This window comes from Xenopus tropicalis, chromosome 4 (assembly GCF_000004195.4).
Source record: "Xenopus tropicalis strain Nigerian chromosome 4, UCB_Xtro_10.0, whole genome shotgun sequence".
Taxonomy (NCBI): domain Eukaryota; kingdom Metazoa; phylum Chordata; class Amphibia; order Anura; family Pipidae; genus Xenopus; species Xenopus tropicalis.
Window position 1 is genome coordinate 14,997,342 of NC_030680.2, and position 20,119 is coordinate 15,017,460.

General features: G+C 40.6%; 1 protein-coding gene across 1 annotated transcript in view; it reads right to left on the reverse strand.

Annotated features, from left to right (window-relative positions):
- Positions 1-20,119, reverse strand: part of LOC100495258 (golgin subfamily B member 1-like) — a 60,290-nt gene that overhangs the window by 39,707 nt on the left and 464 nt on the right. The window contains exons 2-14 of the mRNA XM_004913362.4: positions 15,997-16,056; positions 14,977-15,126; positions 14,233-14,379; positions 12,680-12,802; positions 12,264-12,431; positions 11,597-11,776; positions 10,602-10,724; positions 9,033-9,146; positions 7,670-7,970; positions 5,096-5,205; positions 4,776-4,893; positions 3,572-3,663; positions 1,774-1,921 (exon numbers count right to left, since the gene is read on the reverse strand). Of these exons, the coding sequence (XP_004913419.2) occupies positions 1,774-1,921; positions 3,572-3,663; positions 4,776-4,893; positions 5,096-5,205; positions 7,670-7,970; positions 9,033-9,146; positions 10,602-10,724; positions 11,597-11,776; positions 12,264-12,431; positions 12,680-12,802; positions 14,233-14,379; positions 14,977-15,126; positions 15,997-16,041 (1,819 nt within the window). The 5' untranslated portion in view covers positions 16,042-16,056. The remainder of the gene's footprint in view (positions 1-1,773; positions 1,922-3,571; positions 3,664-4,775; positions 4,894-5,095; positions 5,206-7,669; positions 7,971-9,032; positions 9,147-10,601; positions 10,725-11,596; positions 11,777-12,263; positions 12,432-12,679; positions 12,803-14,232; positions 14,380-14,976; positions 15,127-15,996; positions 16,057-20,119) is intronic.

Genomic DNA, 20,119 nt, shown 5'->3' on the forward strand with positions numbered 1-20,119 from the left:
CCAATATGGACCGAATGAGGATCAATCCAATGGGAGCATAAAATGGGGCCGAGGAAGAACCAGCAGCATGGCCAGATGGGATTTCTAACCTGCCCAATAGATATCTGCCTGATTTTTGGACAAATATTGATTGGGCAATATACAGCAGGATTGCATATACAGGACAATAAGCTGCAGGCTGAAGGGTTCAACATGGCAGATTTTATAAGCTCCTATATAGCCACCTTTAAAGTTGGGGGGCAGCTGAATAAATGAGCCAGAAAGATTTAATGCTAGAAGACTAAAGTGTTGGGTTGGTTAACTCTTAGTATGGCGTAGAATGGACTATTTTTAGCAACTTCATTTTTTATTTAAAGTCTTGGAATTATTTGCCTTCTTTTCCTACCTCTTTCCATCTTTTAGAGGGGGTTCACTGGCCCTAGCAGCCAAAAAGCTATTGATCTGTGAGGCTATAGTTTTTATCAGCCCCTTTATTTGACTAGATGACTAAATGAACCAGAAAGGTTTAATGCTAGAAGACTAAAAGGGTGGTTCACCTTTAAGTTAAATCTTAGTATGTTGTAGGACTATTCTTTTTTTTTATTTCTTATAGTTTTTGAACTATTTGCCTTCCTTTCCTACATCTTTCCATCTTTCAGACCCACTAGCCAAAAACCTATTGCTCTGTGAGGCTACAGTTTTATTGTAATAGTTAATTTTTATTACTTATCTTTCTATTCAGACCCTCCTATTCATCTCTCATTCAAACTAGCGCATGGTTGCTATGGTAAACTAGACCCTAGCAACCAGATAGCTGCTGAACAAAAATTGGGTAAAACATCATGCTAAAAGTTAATTTTAAAAACCACTGTTGGTCACATGAGCATTGCTAATTCACTATGGAAACAAGTTTTTGTGCCTTTCTACATGAACCATGCAATAATCCTTTCTCTGGGCTCTTATATTTAAACTGAAGAACTTTTCTGAGCTACATGAGTGGCTCGCTAATCTGCATTGTATTTTACTGAGCATGTCTCGTCAGGCATGATAAAGCATCCAACAAGTTACTTTCACTCAGCAGAACACAAACACATCAACCAAGTTGCTCTAAAGTGAAAGTGTGTGTTATAACATCCCCTTTAATCAGAACCCTGGTGGGCCCTCCCACCTAGTCAGGAACCTAAGCTGCTGGGGCTATGGAAGTGTGGGATAAAAATTACCCTTGCACCTCTCTCTGTGCAAGTAGCTCCCTTTAACAGCAGATGTTTAAATAAACGCCATTTTGAAAGTATCCTGTGAATATTCTTTCAACACCATCAGGTGACTTAATTGGTCACTTTCCCTGGAGCAGTTTTGGAGACAGGGGGGCAAGAATCTGGGGGAACACCTTTTTTTTTGCAGAAGAATTTATCTAAAGAACTTCCCCTTTACCACATGATATGGACAGACAGAGAGGGTATCTGGATAGCCCATTAGATTTCACAGCATTGATTTGGCTAAACGAAGCCATGGAAGAACCGTCCTGTGTGTGTTTTTAAAGAGATTAAGGCAAGCGGTACTGGATAACTAGGGGGTGGTGTTACACATTAGTAATGGCTTGCTAATTACAATGTAATTGATGAGGCACAGTAAAGACAAAGTCTGTACTGTACTCATTACGGGTATCAAATGCCGAAACCATGTATCAGTCATAAAAGTACTACCTGTCTGTCAGTCCACATAATGGCAACCCAGGCAGACAGCGAGTAACCCGACTAGGACATGCTATCTGGTAAATGAAATAGGAGAATTCACCTTCTCTTTCTTCTTCTATCTGTGCCATCCTCAGAGCCAGGACAGACTTCTCGCTGCTGTTCTCCGGCGCTTCTTCGATTTCAGGGCTCATTTCATTCCATTCCAGAAGCTGGTTGTGCAACTCATCCACGCTGCCCGACTCGCTTGTCTGAAAAATGTGACGCAGGGATGAATAATGCATTTCGGAGGTCAGACACTAATGAGAAGGAATGCACCCCCGTCCTGCAGTTGAAGTTCATAACCATATGTACATACATTAAAGCTAAATAAATAACGAAATGTCAATTTGAGCTGTTAATTGCATTACTGGCTTTCATTCAATTCTGAGCAAGCCAACACAACAGAATCATGGAACATTGGAGGTGCTTATTTCTTAGCATTCTACTTTTGTCTTGGTTATAATGAAAGCCATATACACTTATCCAAAATCTTAAGATACCCCAAACCAGGGTAAGGCACACCAACCCAAGCAGCTCCTTATTAACCCCAGACAATTACACTGGTAGAAAGGCTATGGCTTTGGGAAAGCAGACTTACAAATAAAAAAACAACTGCCTGCTCTGATTAATTTACATTCATTTATTTTAAAGGTTTATTTTAGTGCTGGGCGGTATGACCAAAAATTTATATCACGGTATTTTTTTTATTATATCGGTATCACGGTATTTGACGGTATTTTTTTTTCCCCATGCATGATTACGTGACCACCCCAAACACCCCCCCCCCCCAACCCCAAACACCCCCCCATCCAACCCCCCATCCAACCCCAAACACCCCCCCATCCCCTTCACATAAATAAACCTTACGGGCCAGGCAGCCGCAGGCACCCCCGACAGCTCACAGAGCCCCCTGGCAATTTTTCTTACTATTTCCGGGTTGCGCGCGTGACGTCAGCGTGCGCGTGACGTCAGCGCGCACGTAACGTCAGCGCGCACAACCCGGAAATAGTAAGAAAAATTGCCAGGAGGCGCCCACACCGGTATGCCGGTAAGTTAAAATTTTTTATCATCTTTTTTAAAAAAACCGGTGTTCGGTATATACCGGTATACCGCCCAGCACTAGTTTATTTATATGTAATGTGGCATTCTCCTCTTTGAATTTGAAAAGTCTAGGCTGGAGTAGAGGTACCCAGAAAAAAGAGGTTAAGTGGCTTAACCTTAAGCTTTAAGGTATGGGTCATTCTTGCATTTAGCCTTCATAATACCATATGAAAAGTGCCAGAGTTCTTCATTATTTATTTTTTTCATTTCAAGATATTAAAGGAGAAGGAAAGGTAAAAACTAAGTAAGCTTTATCAGAATGGTCCACAAGCACTCTGCACTGAGTCCTCTATCAAAAGAAACACAGGATTTCTTGTCTCCTTTTTTGTAAACATGTTCTTGTGTATCTGACTTCCTCTCTCAGAAAAATCCTTCATTGCTGGGGCCTGTGCGGCCCTCTCCTCTCCTGCTCCCCGCTCCCATAAGTATTCATAAACTCACTCCCCCCTCCCTTAGGAATATGTAATCTGAGCTACTAAGGCTAGAGCTGCAAGCAGGAAGCTACTTAAAATGGCAGCTGCTATTTTAAACAAACAGAAAGAAAAGCTTCTAAGGCTCTTTATTCAGGTATGGTCAAGAAAAGGGTTGCTAGTTAAGGTTGCCACTTTGTTGTGCCAAGGGCCAATACATCACGTCTTAAGTTATCACAATAATAAAATGCATTCATATAGCTCCGTTAATATGCTTCTCTCAAAATGTGGCTGAACTACATTACCCAGAATCCCACTGAAAGCAGGAACATACTTGAAATACATCACCTGTGAGTCTGCCCTCTTTGCAACCTGCTCAAGATCTGCCTGCAGTTTCCTTTGTTGCTCTTCATAGATCACAAGCTTGGTCAAAAGTTGTTCTATGTGGAAATCAAACATAAAAGCAGAAAGGAAAAGATGGGTAACAGAAGGGGGTAAAAAAAAAAAATGAAAAAAAATCTGCAGTTAAATATACAGCATTGATCCACAGGATCCTTAGAAAAGACTATTTAAAAGGGTGGTTCACCTTCTGGTTAACTTTTATTGTGTAATAGAATGGCCAATTCTAAGCAACTTTTCAATTGGTCTTTATAGTTTTTTTAATTATTTGCCTTCTTCTTCCGACTCTTTCCAGCTTTTAAATGGGGGTCACTGACCCTGGCACCCAAACAACAATAACTTTGTGAGGCTACAGTTTTATTGTTATTGTTCCTATTTATTACTTTTCTTTCTGCTTAGGCCCTTCTCCTATTCATATATCAATCTCTCATTCAAACCAAACCACCTGGTTGCTAAGGTAATTTGGACCCTAGCAACCTGATAACTGCTGAAATTCCAAACTGAAGAGCTGCTGAATATCATTAAAAAAACCCCACAAGTATTCAAAAATGAAGACCAATTGCAAATTGTCTCAGAGTATTACTCATTACTCATTTTTCAAGGTTGCCAAATGAGCGGATCATTTCCCGGATGGGCAATGTCGGCTGGCCCTCAGGCAATACAATGATATCATAATGATGGAAAGACAGGAAGTCGGGGAGAGAAACATCAACGAACCAATGCAGTAGTCACCCAAGCAAAATCTAAAAGGTTGGGCAGGCCCTTTTGTTTAAAGGGAAGGGCATTTCCTAGTAGCTTAGAGCGCAGAATGTCTTCATGTACAGGTTTGGGACCTGTTATCCAGAATGCTTTTTTTTTTTAATCAACATTATTTGATTAAAATGGAGTCTATGGGTGATAGCTATCCCATAATTTAGAGCTTTCTGGATAATGGGTTTCTGGATAATAGATCCCATACCTGTACTATATTACCCATATATATATATCTCAGTGGCCCCATACAATAAACTGTCGACATTTGCTCAAAAACCAGCAAGCCCAAGAAGCCAATCAGATATTTGCTTTCATTAGTGTAACTATGGTACACCTGCAATTGGTTGCTAAGGGGTCACTGTACCTATATCAACCTATGCACCTTTCGGCCCACACTCACCATTAATTGCCTGAAGTTCCACTAACGATTCTAGTTTTGTCTCCAGTTCATGCTTCTCCTCTTCCAATTCTATAATGCGATTGCTCAGGCCGGACAGGTCCCGGCTTCTGGTTTCTGACTATAATGGCAAAAAAAAAGTGTTAAAAAAAATATATATAAGCACCAGTGCAATACTATAAAAACATTGAGAAATTCAGGAGGAAACCAAAGAAGTTTTCAGATGGAACAGTAGGTGGGGTTTCTCCCTTTCCCCATAGAGAATGACAGATAGAACAGACAGGGAGAGAAGCTCAGGTTAAATGATAAGATGGTACTTGTACAATTTTTAGCTCTTCCTCCAACTGCCTGATTTTGGACTTTGACCAAGCCTTCATTTTAAGGAATTTAGCTTCGGATTTACTTGCCTCTTCTGTTTTCAGCTTGACTTCATCTATAGAGAAACATAAGAAGGGTTTATCAGGTGAGCGCAACAAAGGTTCCGTTCAGTGAAAGTAATGTGATCGGACTCTCAAAGGAACGCAAAGGTCACTAGAATACAGGGCTGCTCAGACTACAACCACATGTAATGCTGTCTCTGGAGCACTGCGCATATGGCACACAGCAATACTGCCACCGACCTGCCACTTTCCATACGGTATTATGAGGGCTAAATGGCGACAATGAACCATGTTTGGTGACCCAGGCTAAAGCTAAAAAAAAGCCACTTATCCTTTTTATTCTGGGTACCTCGACTGCAGCATAGACCATGCGTGGTTACATTAAACAAAATGATTACTTTAAAGGAGTACTATACCCCGGGCTATAGAAGACCCCTTAACTATAACTGCCTTGACCCCCCTTACGCCTCCACCACTGCGCTACTCTGCTGTTTTAGCTTGGGGTTAGCAATAGGGACAGTGATTAAAGTTACAAACTATGCGATAAGGGAGAAGTCAGGGGAGTCAACGCAGTTATAGTTAAAGGGGCTTTTATAGTCCAGGGGTATAGTTCTCCTCTAAAGTAAACCTTTAAAAAAAGTAAATAAATGAGAGCGCTATTATAAACACTTTTACGATTAACATTCATTATTTCTTTTTTTTTTTTATTTCAAGCTATAAAAGATAAAGTACTGTCAATATGATTGAACTTTGTCACAACAGCACCACCTGCTGGTCAGTTTGTGACCATGCTGTTGCCGAGGATGTTGTCAGGAGAAAGGAAGAGGGCTGATCTGATGTTCTGGTTAGGGAAAATGCGAGAAAAGTTATCTGACGTTTCTAATGTTTTTCCTAAGCAGAAGAACATCAGATCGATCATGGTATGAAATTGACCAGCAGGTGGCACTGTTCTGACATAATGCATTCATATTGACAGTACTTTAACCCTTGTAAATTGCAATAGTGCTTAGAATAGCACTCATTAATTTTACATTAGCTTATTTTAAAGGTTTCATTATCCTTTAATGATTTTAAAGTACTATTAATATGAATGCAGTTTGTTACAACAACGCCACCTGCTGGTCACTTTCCAAACATGAAGTAGTTGAGGACCTTGTCTGGAGAGAGGGCTGATCTGATGTAACAAAATGCATTTAGTACTGTTAACCCCTAATATCTTGGAATTGAAAAAACAATAATGAATGTAAATTGCAAAAGTACATAGAATATCAATTTTACATCAACTTATTTTAAAGGTTTACTTATCCTTTAATGCTTAAATTCCCGGCATTCACAGCCACAGCATGTAGTTATTCACTGACTAGCCTGTCTAGAGCCAACTGTATGCAGCCCTCTCCAGAAACACTAAGCTGCTGCAAATGATCGCTATTTATATGTTCAGCTGTTGTCTGACGGCAAAACAGGTGCTGTGACGAACGTTTTTAGTGTCCATAAACAGACTAAGTTACAGACTGAGTAACCTAAGTACCCGTATGTACCCCAATATAATAATATATGTGTTCAAGTCAATAGGAGGTGCTTGGGGATCATTGCCTCTACTACAGGGAAAATGTCCATTCTACATTAACCACATATACAATGCTCACTAGGCGCCCTCTGCTGTCCATTTAAAGGAATGCCTTATTTTCTAAAATGTCTTTCTGAAAATTGCATACAACATTTACTGTTTTGGGGGGCGATTGCATTCAAGATAATTGTGTTTAGTTTCTTGCAAGGATTCTCCAGCTTTGGCTATTATTAAACTACAACAGGTACACTTGAAGCCAATTTATATTGTGCAAATTATATATATTTATTATTGCAAAATGAAGGTTTACAGAATTCTATGCAATGTTATAATAAAGTTGCATAGAATTCTGTAAACCTTCATTATGCAATAATATATATGTTTGTATATATAGATTGTAAGCTCTACGATGCAGGTTCGTCCATCCTCTTGTGCCTTTAACTTATTGCAACTGTATCTTGTATCTATCTGTATATATTGTTATACTTTGTATTTATCTATTATTATCTTAATAACCCCATTTGTATTAATTTATCCTACTGTACAGCGCTGCGTACATAAGTAGTGCTTTATAAATAAAGATATACATACATATATATTATTGCATAATGAAGGCTTACAGAATTCTATGCAACTTTATTATATATTAAGTTTTTTTTTTTATAAAAGCATTTGCAATTACTGAATAATGGAAAGTTGCTTAGAATTACATTTGTTTCACATGCAATAAGTGTTTATGGGTAGAGTTCCCTCTTGTATAACCTGTTACTTCTGTTACTTCTGTTCCATTGGCCAGATCCTTCAGTAATCTTGGGATTAAGCTAATCCTTGCACAAACCACTGACACGGTGCATTAAGACAGACGGCTGCAAGGTGTGGAATTACACAAGAGTAGATATATCTGTTACCGCAGACTTCCAGCTTCATAGCTATCAAAATGCTACAATTACCTTGGAGTTTAATGACCGCTGTTTCTGTGATCTTTGTGGGTTGGGCAGTTTCTCCTGTGCTACTGCCCAAGTGCTGGAGTTGTTGTTGGAGTTGTAGGCACTTCTCCTGGATTTCCAATTCATGCTTCTCCTGAATATCCTGGATCTCGGCATTGTGTTTGTCCTGCAAGCTACACAGCTCTGTTTCATGCTTATCCATCATATCCCTTAGCTGCGCCCTCATTACGTGCTTCTCGGCTTCCAACTTTGACTGCAGGTTCTCTTTTTCTGACTGAAGGCGCTTACACTTTTCGTTTATTTCCTTAAATAAATGTCAGAAGTCTTCCAATTAATTTTATAAAGCCAGGTCATTTTATTTATAAGCATCGGCAGCAGGAAATGGCGACAAATAAAAATCAACTCTGTATGTACACGTGATTGGCTTATTGTCTGACAGGCTTACGTAAGTAAACCTTAACAAAAAGTTAATGTAAAATTGATGAGAGTGCTATTCTAAAGCACTTTTTTGAATTCCAAGATATTAAGGGTTAAAGTACTGTTAACATGAATGGTTTTTGTCACAACAGCGCCACCTGCTGGTCACTTTCTGAATATGAAGTAGTCAAGGAAGTTGTCAGGAGAAAAGGCTGACCTGATGCTCTTCTGGTTAGGGAAACATTAGAAACCTCAGATAACTTTTCTCACATCTTTCCTAACCAGAAGAACATCAGATCAGCCCTCTTTCTTTCTCCTGACAACTTCCTTGACTACTTCATATTCGAAAAGTGACCAGCAGGTGGCCCTGTTGTGACAAAATCCATTCATATTAACAGCACTTTATCCCTTAAATATCTTGGAATTCAAAAAAAATAAATAATGAATGTAAATTGCAAAAGTGCTTAGAACAGCACTCTCATCAATTTTACATCAATTTAAAGGTTTACTTATACTTTAAGTATGAAATATGCAAAGGGATTTTTTTAATCTCTAGTTCAATTCAATAATTAATGCCTGATAAAGTTTTTATGTATTTAAGTTACAATTTAGCTTGTGCTGTTAAGGAATTCTCATCTGCCAAATTCCAATTGGTCTACAAAGGAAAATGTCAAACTGGAAAGCAGATTAGGCTGGGACAGATAAGGACTAGACAGGCACAACTGGCCATGGCCTACAAGGTAAGAATTGTTATATCAGGATACTGGGCAGCTGGCTTGCAGTGCTGGGGTCCTAGGTTCAGTCCCAGGTAGGACATTGTTTGTTCTCCCTGCACTTTTCAAACGTCCCCTAGTGTATGAGGATGCGATAGGGACCATAAATGGTTCAGTTCCACAGGGGCAAGGACTGATGTCCCAGTAATATATTTAAAAAAAAAAAAGGTGCTCACTATATTCTGCTGTTCCTTATTATCTAGTTCTTTCTGTAGTACGTCAATCACTTGATTTTTCCCGAGCAGGACCTCCTCTTCCTCATGCAGTTTCTGTTTTAAGGCCTTGAGCAGCTGCAGGCACAGAAATAATACAGAATGAAAAGTTAAAATTAGTATATCAAATAGAACATCTATTCATCGCCTTTTAGAACTTATGTTATGAAAAAGTATTATTATTGATACTATAACATCCTTTTCTCAGACACCAATTGGGAGACAGATAATGATATTAGTAGATCTTTGACAGCACCAAAGCCTTAAGGTCCCCATACACGGGGCGATTTCACTCGTTGTGCGACGAACGATTATATCGACAAACGATCGTATGGCGATCGGGTTTCCATACGATATGCCATCCACGGGCAACGATAATTTGCAAAAGATTTCATTGTATCATTATCGTAAAATACGTACGATCGTACATCTACGTGGCGGAAGCGGTATTTATTTATTTATGTTCGTTGACTTCCGCTGCTGGCAATCATGACATGCGCAGAGAACAATCGTTCGAAGACAAATGTCTGACACTCACACCAACTGGCAGATTTTATCGTTAAACGACTAAAATTTTTAAACCTGCCCGATCGATTTTGGGGATGATAATGTTGGATCTCCATACCTTAAGTCTACTAAAAAAACAATTTAAACATTAATTAAACCCAATAGGATTGTTTTGCCTATAAGAATTAATTATATCTTAGTTGGGATCAAGTACAGGTACTGTTTTATTATTACAGAGAAAAGAGAATCATTTAACCATTAAATAAACCCAATAGGGCTGTTCTGCCCCCAATAAGGGGTAATTATATCTTAGTTGGGATCAAGTACAGGTACTGTTTTATTATTACAGAGAAAAGAGAATCATTTAACCATTAAATAAACCCAATAGGGCTGTTCTGCCCCCAATAAGGAGTAATTATATCTTAGCTGGGATCACGTACAGGTACTGTTTTATTATTACAGAGAAAAGGGAATCATTTAACCATTAAATAAACCCAATAGGGCTGTTCTGCCCCCAATAAGGGGTAATTATATCTTAGTTGGGATCAAGTACAGGTACTGTTTTATTATTACAGAGAAAAGGGAATCATTTAAATATTAAATAAACCCAATAGGGCTGTTCTGCCCCCAATAAGGGGTAATTATATCTTAGTTGGGATCAAGTACAAGGTACTGTTTTTTTATTACAGAGAAAAAGCAAATAGTTCTTTAAAATGTGAATTATTTGCTTAAAATGTAGTCTATGGGAGATAGCCTTCCCGTAATTTGGAATAATGGGTTTCCAGATAACAGATCCCATATCCCAAGCAAAACAAATGGAGATTTAATAATGATATTTTCAGCCTAAAACCACTGGAATATTTTCAGGCTGAAAAAAGTCAGCATTTGGGACAGAGATTTTTTTAATCCAACAGCAGGCTTTTCAGCACTGCATTTGCCATGAAAGTTGCATCTATACCACTGATACTTGCATGGAATATTAATAATGAAAGGTCTAATACAGAAAAAAGACAATATTCAAGAAACCTGATGCAGATCGGCATTGGCGTCGGATTTTGCCACCAGTTTAAAAATTTCTTGCTCGTGTTTTTGTGACTGCTCTTTCAGTTCTTTCTCCTTTTCCTGGACTAAGTTTTGGAACACCCGAATCTAAATATGGAAAGAAATAGGGAGTTAGATTTCCTTATTTATAACAGCTAATAAATGTAAAAATCAGTATATATGAAAACACCATGCACTGGGTACATATTTAGACACCAAGAGGCAGCCATCCCAGACACAAAACACTAGGGATGCATTTATGTGCTGTACATACTATGACATTCAGACTACAAACATGTGGTTGGCTAATAATCAGCCCTCTACAGGACAGCACTGGCCTGGAGGTTCAACAGAGCAGATCAGACAGAAGTCAGTTATGGCAACTGTGCTCTTCTGATACCCTAAAGCAAAAAAAAATTTGAAGCAAAGTACTTTATTTGCTTAAGAGGGTGGTTCAACTTTCAGTCAACTTTTAATATGTCTATTTATTGTTCTATTCCTAGCAACTTTGGTCTTCATTATTTCAAGGATCAAAGAGAACTTTTTAGGTATTTGCAACAAAAAGTCACACGATCCAAACCCTGCTCAAAAAGACTGAATCCCGAACAGAATCCTGGTCATTGTGTATTTTTTAGGGATGCACCAAATCCAGGATTCGGTTAGGGACTCGGCCAAGATTCTGCCTTTTTCGGCAGGATGCAGTCAAATCAACGCTCCTGGGCGAATCAAAGCCGAATCCTAAAAACCATGTGTAAACACAGTTGAAAAGTTTTCACCACACACGACGACATTTAACCCTTACAAATTCAGATTGGGTTCGATATTCGGCCAAATCCTTTACGAAGGACCAGAACTATACAAGAAGGCTGTGGCTCTACAAAATAGAAGCCAAATTAATGCTAAAAATTTAAGTCACATTAACCAAACCGTCTCTGCAGTAAGTGCACCGCCCAGTTCCCATCCTGGAAAAGCTCACTTACATTTTCCGTGTACATTGCTTCCCTCTCCTTGAAGTGATCCTTCTCTTTGTTCAGCAGGGTTTTTAAGCTCTCAGTCTGCTCTTGGAGAAGGCTACACTTTTCATCACTGTTTCCCACTTTCCTTGTCAGGTTCTGGATTAGAATCTGCAGCTCTTGATTAGATGCGTCTCTGTTTGTTTCCTGGGTTAAGAGAAAAATGCAAAATTATTAGCAACGCCATTAAAACTATGTTGCCATGAATTCAAGAACCCTGCAGGATGGAAGGGTATATCTTTCAGTATGATGTAGTATGATTTGAATTATTTCATTTTTTGTTTGGCAGCTCTCCAGTTTTGGATTTCAGCTGCTATATGGGGGTGCTATAGTCAAGTTTACCAGAGCAACAAGGCAGTGGTATGAAACCAAGACTTAAATATAAATAGGAGATGGACTGAACAGAAAGAAAAGTATGAAAAAGTAACAATAACTATACAATTGTAGGCTAGTAGAGCAATCGTTTCTTTGCTTCTGGGGTGAGTGACCACCTATATAAGCCTTATCGTGGCATACCATAAACCTGCCTGCCAGTAGGTTGCCAGACACCAAAATCCAGCAAGAGATCTGCTTGTCAGGTGGCCCAAACCAGGTTGGAATTATGTTTTAGTTCAAGTTCCACAACTTAAAATACCTGCTGGGTGTTCTCTTGAGATCTGGGTGTATCCATGGATGTGTTTGACCCTGCAGCCATCTGCAACTCGATGATATAGGCCTCTTTGGCAGCCAGTTTCTTCTCCTTTTCACTGAGCATAAGATCCATCTGAGAACCCCGCAACCTCTGCTGCTCCAGGTCAGCCTCCTAGAAACAATGTTCACCAACATCTCAGAATATAGAATCAGCCTCACATACTCAAAGCAGTTGAGTTCAGAGCCCAAGTTTAAATTAAAATATCTTGCAGTCCTCCAGGTGTTGCTAGTGACCAACTTCTGGAGGGCAGCTGTTTGCCTATGGCTAAACATTGCAGAGGAAAACAAACCCCTGATAATGCAGATACAGTTACATGTCTGTACTATAACAGTAAAGTGCATGTCCAATGTTTTATATACCTTTCTTTGAAGTTCTTCATTTCTAAGTGCTAACTGTGACTCTAATTCTTCAACCCGCCTTTTTAACAAAAGAATTTTTCCTCGATTTGCTGAACTGTTCTCATAGTCTCCATCTCCTGTGGCCTTAAAAAAAAAATAAAAGAGAAACAGTGAATTAATACTGGATAAGCAAATTCCATGGATGTTTCAAAGGCCTGAAACAATCCCTTGTTCATAACTGAATAACTTGTTTCATTGAGCGCTGAATGTTTGCCCGTGATCACACAAATTCAGGAATGCTCTGTACATCAGAACGGTTTCCCAGATGAAGGCAGAGGCTACACTACAGGGCATTTTCTTACTTCAACGGAACATAGTTACTCCCTAAAACCTGACGTGTTTAGTCACTACCATGATCTGCATGTCATGCTGTGCATGAACTGCCCTATACGGCATATTTCTAGATTCTAGTGAAAACAGCTTTTCTTTCTTGCAGCTTTCTATATTAACTTTTTGATATGGATAAGTCCAAAAGGCATTAAAGGGGTGGTTCACCTTTAAGTTAACTTTTTGTATGTCCTATTCCTAGCAACTCTGCAATTGGTCTTCATTATTTATTTTTTACAGTTTTGGAATGATTTGCCGTCTTCTTCTACATCTTTCCAGCATTTAAATGGGGGTCACTGACCCCGGCAGTCAGAAAACGATGTGTGTTACTTTTTATTACTTATCTTTCTATTCAGTCTGTCTCCTATTCATATTTCAGTCTCTCATTCAAACCACTGCCTGATTGCTAAGGTAAACAAGGCCCTAGCTAACAGATAGCTGCCGAAATTCCAAACTAGAGAGCTGCTGCACAAATACTGTACAAATAAAAAGTGAAGACCAATTGCAGATTGTCTCAGAATATCACTGTATACATCATACTAAAAGTTCATTTAAATGTGAATAACCCCTTCAGACACTAACAGGGTGACAAAGGGAAAACACTGGGCATTGTAAATAAAGCCTTCCTTTCAAGGAATATTGTTGCTGGGCAAAAAACCCTTGGCCACCACAAGCTGATTCCCATTAGTTCAAACAGGATTTGTGCTGCCCATAAAAGATACTAGCACTGTCAGACAAAGATCACTCCGGAAAGCAGATTTTTGCAATACTCAGTAGAATCTGTTTGACAGCGACACAGCTGCCATTCAACCACTGCTGTGGTTCTCTCTGAGAGGGCCGCTATTGTCAAAATGCCCAGTGTGCTTGTTAGAATTAAACACTTGCTGTTCTAGCAAGCTGCCTTGCTTTCTCATTTACAGCATACTATGCTTAGCAATAGTTTCTAGTCAACGATTCCAAAGTACAGCTATGCAACACAATAATCTTAAGCATGTGAATGGCTTTAGAGTGAAAGCACAAGGGCTAATTTGTAGCTCTGCCATCAGGAAGCAACAAACCACACCTCCATTAACTGTGTAATTGCCTTTGCAGCTTCATGCAGGCAATTATCACTCAAAATGCAGATCAGTAATTTTCTTTCAAGCAAGAATTGCCTGCCTTTGTGGGAATCACAAGCAAACATGTACCTTTTTGTTGTCGGATTTCTTCTCATGTGATCGGGGGGAAGCCTGATGTTTCCTTAGCTCTTCCAGCTGTGATGTCAGCGATGCAATCTTCGCTTTATTTTGGAGCTTGGCCTTTGATATCTTAGATTCTGCAGATTCTTTTTCTTCCTAAAATAAAGGGATTTGATCAGATAGTACATTATTTACACTCTGTGGAATCTAATAAATAACAGTGAGTTACACATGCTGAAAATCATATTACAGAATAATAACGAAAGATAGGTCATACATGTTACATATCTGAAAATAAAACAGCAACAGACTATTACCAAAGCATATACATGTTTGTGAATAAAGAGATAGATGATGGATAGATAGATAGATAGATGGATAGATGGACAGATGGACAGATGGATAGATAGAGGGGCCAGTAGGGACCAAAAAGTCACATAGGCTATTTTTTTTTTTTTGAACATTTTTATTTTTTTTAAATCAAAATTAACAATACTGAATACAGTAAGAGAACTCATTAGCAGAAAGATAAACATATATATATATATAGAGAGAGAGTGAGAACTAAGGCTCAGCAACAGCTGAAATACAAAAGCTGCCTTCACTTTGCAAGAAGCCAGAAGAGAGGATTACTTTGCAACAGCTGATGGACACTGATTCCTGTGTTAGGATTTTTTGTTGCCTTGCACACAATCACAGTGATTTACAAGATAACAAGTCTCCCAAAGCACCGCTGACTCTTTGCGTACAGACCTTGAGCTGCTGGTCCTTCTTGCGAAGCTCATTATCTTTCTCTCTGATAAGTTCCTTCAGTTGTGCCACCAGCTGCTGGTTCTGTGCCAGCTGTTCTGTCAGATCTGCAACCGACATGGTGCCACTGGGGCTCCCCTGATTATCTGGAGCCTACATATTTTAGGAGATAAATACATATACAATAAATGTTTTTCCCTTAAATATACATTACAACAATCAAGTTACAGCTTGTGGCATGCACAGAACATTCCCTCTCTGCTAATATCCATTTATAACTATGAGTGGCTGCCTAACTGCTAGCCTCACTTCAGGCCATCTCATTCTCCATACAGTCTAACAAAACAGTAGCATCTAGTGGCCACTGTAATGGTGTTGTTGCTTATATCTATAAATGGAGACCGTCAGCACTGTGCCATACATTAAAAGATCGGCTCATTTGGTGAGGTCACCAAATAAATTGATCTTTCCTCGATATGCCCAACCTGAGTAGGGTGATATCAGACTAATCCAATCATTTGGCCATAGTGCCAATATGGGCAGATATCAATCAGGTTGGCCTGTTGGAGCGCCCCATGCACAGGGCAGATAATATGCCAACTTAGACCGAAGGAGCCAAACCAGCAGCTAAAATCTTCCTGTTTATGGCCACCTTAAAGCTGGCCATACACTGAAAGATTTGCTCGTTTGGCGAGGTCACCAGTCCAACAGATCTTTCCCCAACATGCCCACCCTGAAACAGGCAATATCTGATTGATTTGATCGCTTGGCCTTCGGCCCAATCGGATTACATTTATGGAATGCACACTGCTGATTGGCGTCTGTGTGATTTTCAGTTTCATATTGGCAGGGTAGGCCATTGGAGGGCCTGTATACGGCCTCCTTAACTTGTAAGGAAATCAAGATTAAATTTAACCCCTTTAAATGGAGGTGCATAAGAGACACGGCTAAAGACAAATGTAGTAGTAAAATATACACATTAACTCTTATTAACAATAGAGAAAACATTAGACAAGCACTTACTCCTCCTTGAAGGTTCGCCTCTTCCCCAGAATACCATTTCCACATTTTGCCTAATTGGCTCTGGAACAGAGGATAAAGAGTTAATGCACATGCAAAGCAATACACAGTTAAATTCAGTATGGTGATATATAATATAAGACCAAAAGGCAACTAGACATTGTTACTAAGAATAAGAAGAGTATTATTCCGATCTCTCCTTAAATGGCTCAAAGTATTAACATTGATATTTGCAATTCTATGGCTATGATCAGTTATTTAAGTTGTTTCATGACTGATCACAGGACAGAACAAGCTGAATGTGGCTCACTAGTAAGAAAGGTTGGGGACCCCTGCCCTAGACAGTCGGGCAGTATTGGCCAAACCATCCAATCAAATGTGGGAATGTATGGCCACCTTTCTGACTGTCTCTCTCGTGACAAAGCCACATCTATATGACTGTTTCGCTGGGGAAAACTATACTATAAGTAATCCCTAAGCCGGCAGAAATGAGGAACAACATGGCCTCTCCCTTCTGAAGGCATGCAGGGCTTATCACTTATGGGTCATTATGGGGTTAATTTGAGTCAAAAACACGAGGAGTTACACGCACCCTTTCCTGGCATTCGCAGTTTAGAATTACACGGCTCAGAGAGCAAATATTACAAGAGCTCCTTAGGAATCCAGGTCTGCGGTGCACTCTCTGCACAGCCAGGTGTTGTAACTCTTCAGCCCCAGGGCAAAGACCCTCTCCTTAAAGGACAACTAAAGAAGTAGGCTAGAAATGTTGTACATTAAGTTTTGGGCTCCTGTACCAGCCTAAGGCACCCACAGGCCTTAAACAGGGAAGGTCCGTGCCTCCAAAGATGCCCCCAGTAGCTACCTATCCTCTTCTCTGTGCTACTGGCACTTACCTGAGCTTAGGGACCTACTCACAATATACCATCTTAGAAGGCTGATTGGTAATTTATTCAGGTTTATATCACATGGCAGCTCAGAAACCAATACAATTAGCATTAGAATTTACTAATCAGCCCTGTAGCATCAGCTTATGCCAGGCCAACCTAAGGTTTTTGCTTATTAATTTGCAATGGCCCCTAAGCTTGCCTTCTCAACAGCTGCTCAGAGCACACAGAGCATGTGCAGTGCCACTGACCCTCCTAACAAAATCCAAGATGGCACGCTCCTGTGACTATAAGTCCTGGATCATTACTATAATAGAGACACTGAAACTTTAGGCTGGTGCAGTAGGTTCATTAAATAACATATGGCTACCTGTGGGCCTACAAGTGGCAAGGACCTAGAATGCCTAATACCACTCTGCAAACTAAGTTTTGAGTTGAGGTCAACTGGGAGTTGCAATTCCACTGCAGCTGGAAGGGTGTTGTGCACAGTGTGCCGCTGGAAAAAAACACAAACACACCCCGTATGTGTAGTAACTCACACAAAGAATAACTGGCAGAGAATAAACACTTACCACGGGTGGTATGCAAAATCACAAGCCATTGCCCTTCATGTCAGTTACTACATGTACAGGGTGGAAACAGGCAGGATCTGGGTTTATTCTGCTAGACTTTAGCAGAGAAAAGGTTAACTTGTTACGGGAACCAGTAAATGTGTTTTATTCAAAACATTAAGAGCAGAGGAGGGATGAGCTGCTCTACATTCAGAGCTTCCAACGTGGTCTGTCTGCTTTCTGTCTCATTAAGGAGATACCCAAACTGGCTGAACTAGTTCTCTCGTCTCCTGTAGGATGAGCAGGGATTCTGCCCCCTCCTTCCGTAATCCTAGAACACCTTTCTCTCAGACACAAGGCAGAATCTCAGGGATCTGTGCAACAGTAACCCATGCACGGAGGCATCAGATACAGGAGGAGCCCATATAAGGCCACTGTGTATGAGCAAGAACACAACACTGCCACATAACTGCTCTAAGCATTCTGAGACAGGCTGGCGTCTTATTGGCTGGCATAGAACCTAGAGCAGCACCTAAGTGTCAGTAATGTTTCCTGCTTTGAAATGGGTAGGGTCACTGACCCCTGCAGCAGCAGCAAAACTTAGTTTACTAAACTGTGCTGAATGTACTCCATGTCATACGTGTATTGTAAGAATATACTACACGTGGAACTCCCCTAATCCCTTAGGATAGCAGACATGTTGACGCGGCCCTCTCTTGACAGGTCTGCATACGCCTTTGTTATGATCTGATTGTTGGGCCGGAGAAAAATAGCTAGGTCTGGATTGGCATTCAAAATAGGCCCTGGCATTTCAATATTCCGAGACCCAAACAGCCCCCCCAGCAGCCCAATAAATAGTAAGTGTCTATGGCATCTTACAGCAGCCCCTCTGGCATTTGCCAGAACCCACTGATTGCCAGTCTGGCCTATAAAAGACTGTCCTTCCTGTTCTGTTTCCAGCTTTTAAATGGGGGTCGCTGACCCCTGCAGCTGCAAAACTACTGCTCTGTGAAGTCACAGCGTTTTTGTTATTGTTTCTTTTTATTAATTATATTTCTATTCAGGCCTATTCATTTTCCAGTATCTCATTCACACCACTGCCTGGTTTGCTAGTGTAAACTGGACCCTAGCAACCACATAGCAACTGAAATACCAAACTGCAGAGTTGCTAAGCTTTGCCTGATTTAGCCATTTACGGTGGCACATTAAAGTTTGTTAAAATGTTCTTTATTTTTATTATCTGATTTTAAAGCAAGTCCTAAAAGTAGATGAAGAAAACCTATTTAAACAAATGATTATATCTGGGCATGTATTTATTGAAAAAAATGATCCAATAACATATCTGTGTGTGGCAAAATTAAATGAATTCTTAGAATTGTCATATAATTTGAAGGTGAAATCAGAGACTGGTGCTTTCATTCAATGGGAAAACATTCAGGTGTGAGTGAGAACCAGTTTTATTTAAAGAATGGGGATCCAGCAAAGCCTGATAACATATACAATACATTTGTGGATGTGTAAACTTTGTTGAACCACTGTACGCGCAGGACCGAATCAGGCAAAGTTCAGCAACACTGCAGTTTGGTATTTTAACAGCTTTATGGTTGCTAGGGTCCAATTTACCCTAACAACCAAGCTGTGGTGTGAACGAGAGACTGGAAGAGGCCTGAATAGAAAGATAAGTGATAAAAAGAAACAATAACAAAACAGTTGTAACCTGGTAGTGCAATTGTTTCTGCTGCAAGATATAGGAGGAATGTCAAACAGCACAGACGGGAATGGAGTCCTATCAGGTTCAAACTGACACCCAAAATACATCCTATCATTTCCAGTACACTTAGGCCCAAACAGCCCCCCCAGCAGCCCAATAAATAGTGACTGCCTATGGCACCTTACAGCCCCCCTGGCATTCCCAGTACCCAGAGGTACAAACAGCCCCCCCAGCCCAATAAATAGTGACTGTCTGTGGCACCTTACAGCCCCCCTGGCATTCCCAGTACCCAGAGGCACAAACAGCCCCCCCCCCAGCCCAAGAAATAGTGACTGTCTGTGGCACCTTACAGCCCTCCTGGCATTCCCAGTACCCAGAGGCACAAACAGCCCCCCAGCCCAATAAATAGTGACTGTCTGTGGCACCTTACAGCCCCCCTGGCATTCCCAGTACCCAGAGGCACAAACAGCCCCCCCAGCCCAATAAATAGTGACTGTCTGTGGCACCTTACAGCCCCCCTGGCATTCCCAGTACCCAGAGGCACAAACAGCCCCCCCAGCCCAATAAATAGTGACTGTCTGTGGCACCTTACAGCCCCCCTGGCATTCCCAGTACCCAGAGGCACAAACAGCCCCCCCAGCCCAATAAATAGTGACTGTCTGTGGTACCTTACAGCCCCCCTGGCATTCCCAGTACCCAGAGGCACAAACAGCCCCCCCAGCCCAATAAATAGTGAGTGCCTATGGCACCTTACAGCAGTCCCTCTGGCATTTGCCAGACCCACAGATTGCCAGTCCGGGCCTGATCCCTATTTACTGAATGCAATAAAGAACATTTTGGGGGATTAAGCCCCTCGCCAGCTCACAAAAGGCCTAAGCTGGGAAACAATGGGCAGTGCCCTACTTCTACAAATGCGGCTCCGTCCCCTGTGCCCTCTCAGCTTGTTCTGCCAGTTTCCCTGTGTGTGTGGGGCAGATCTG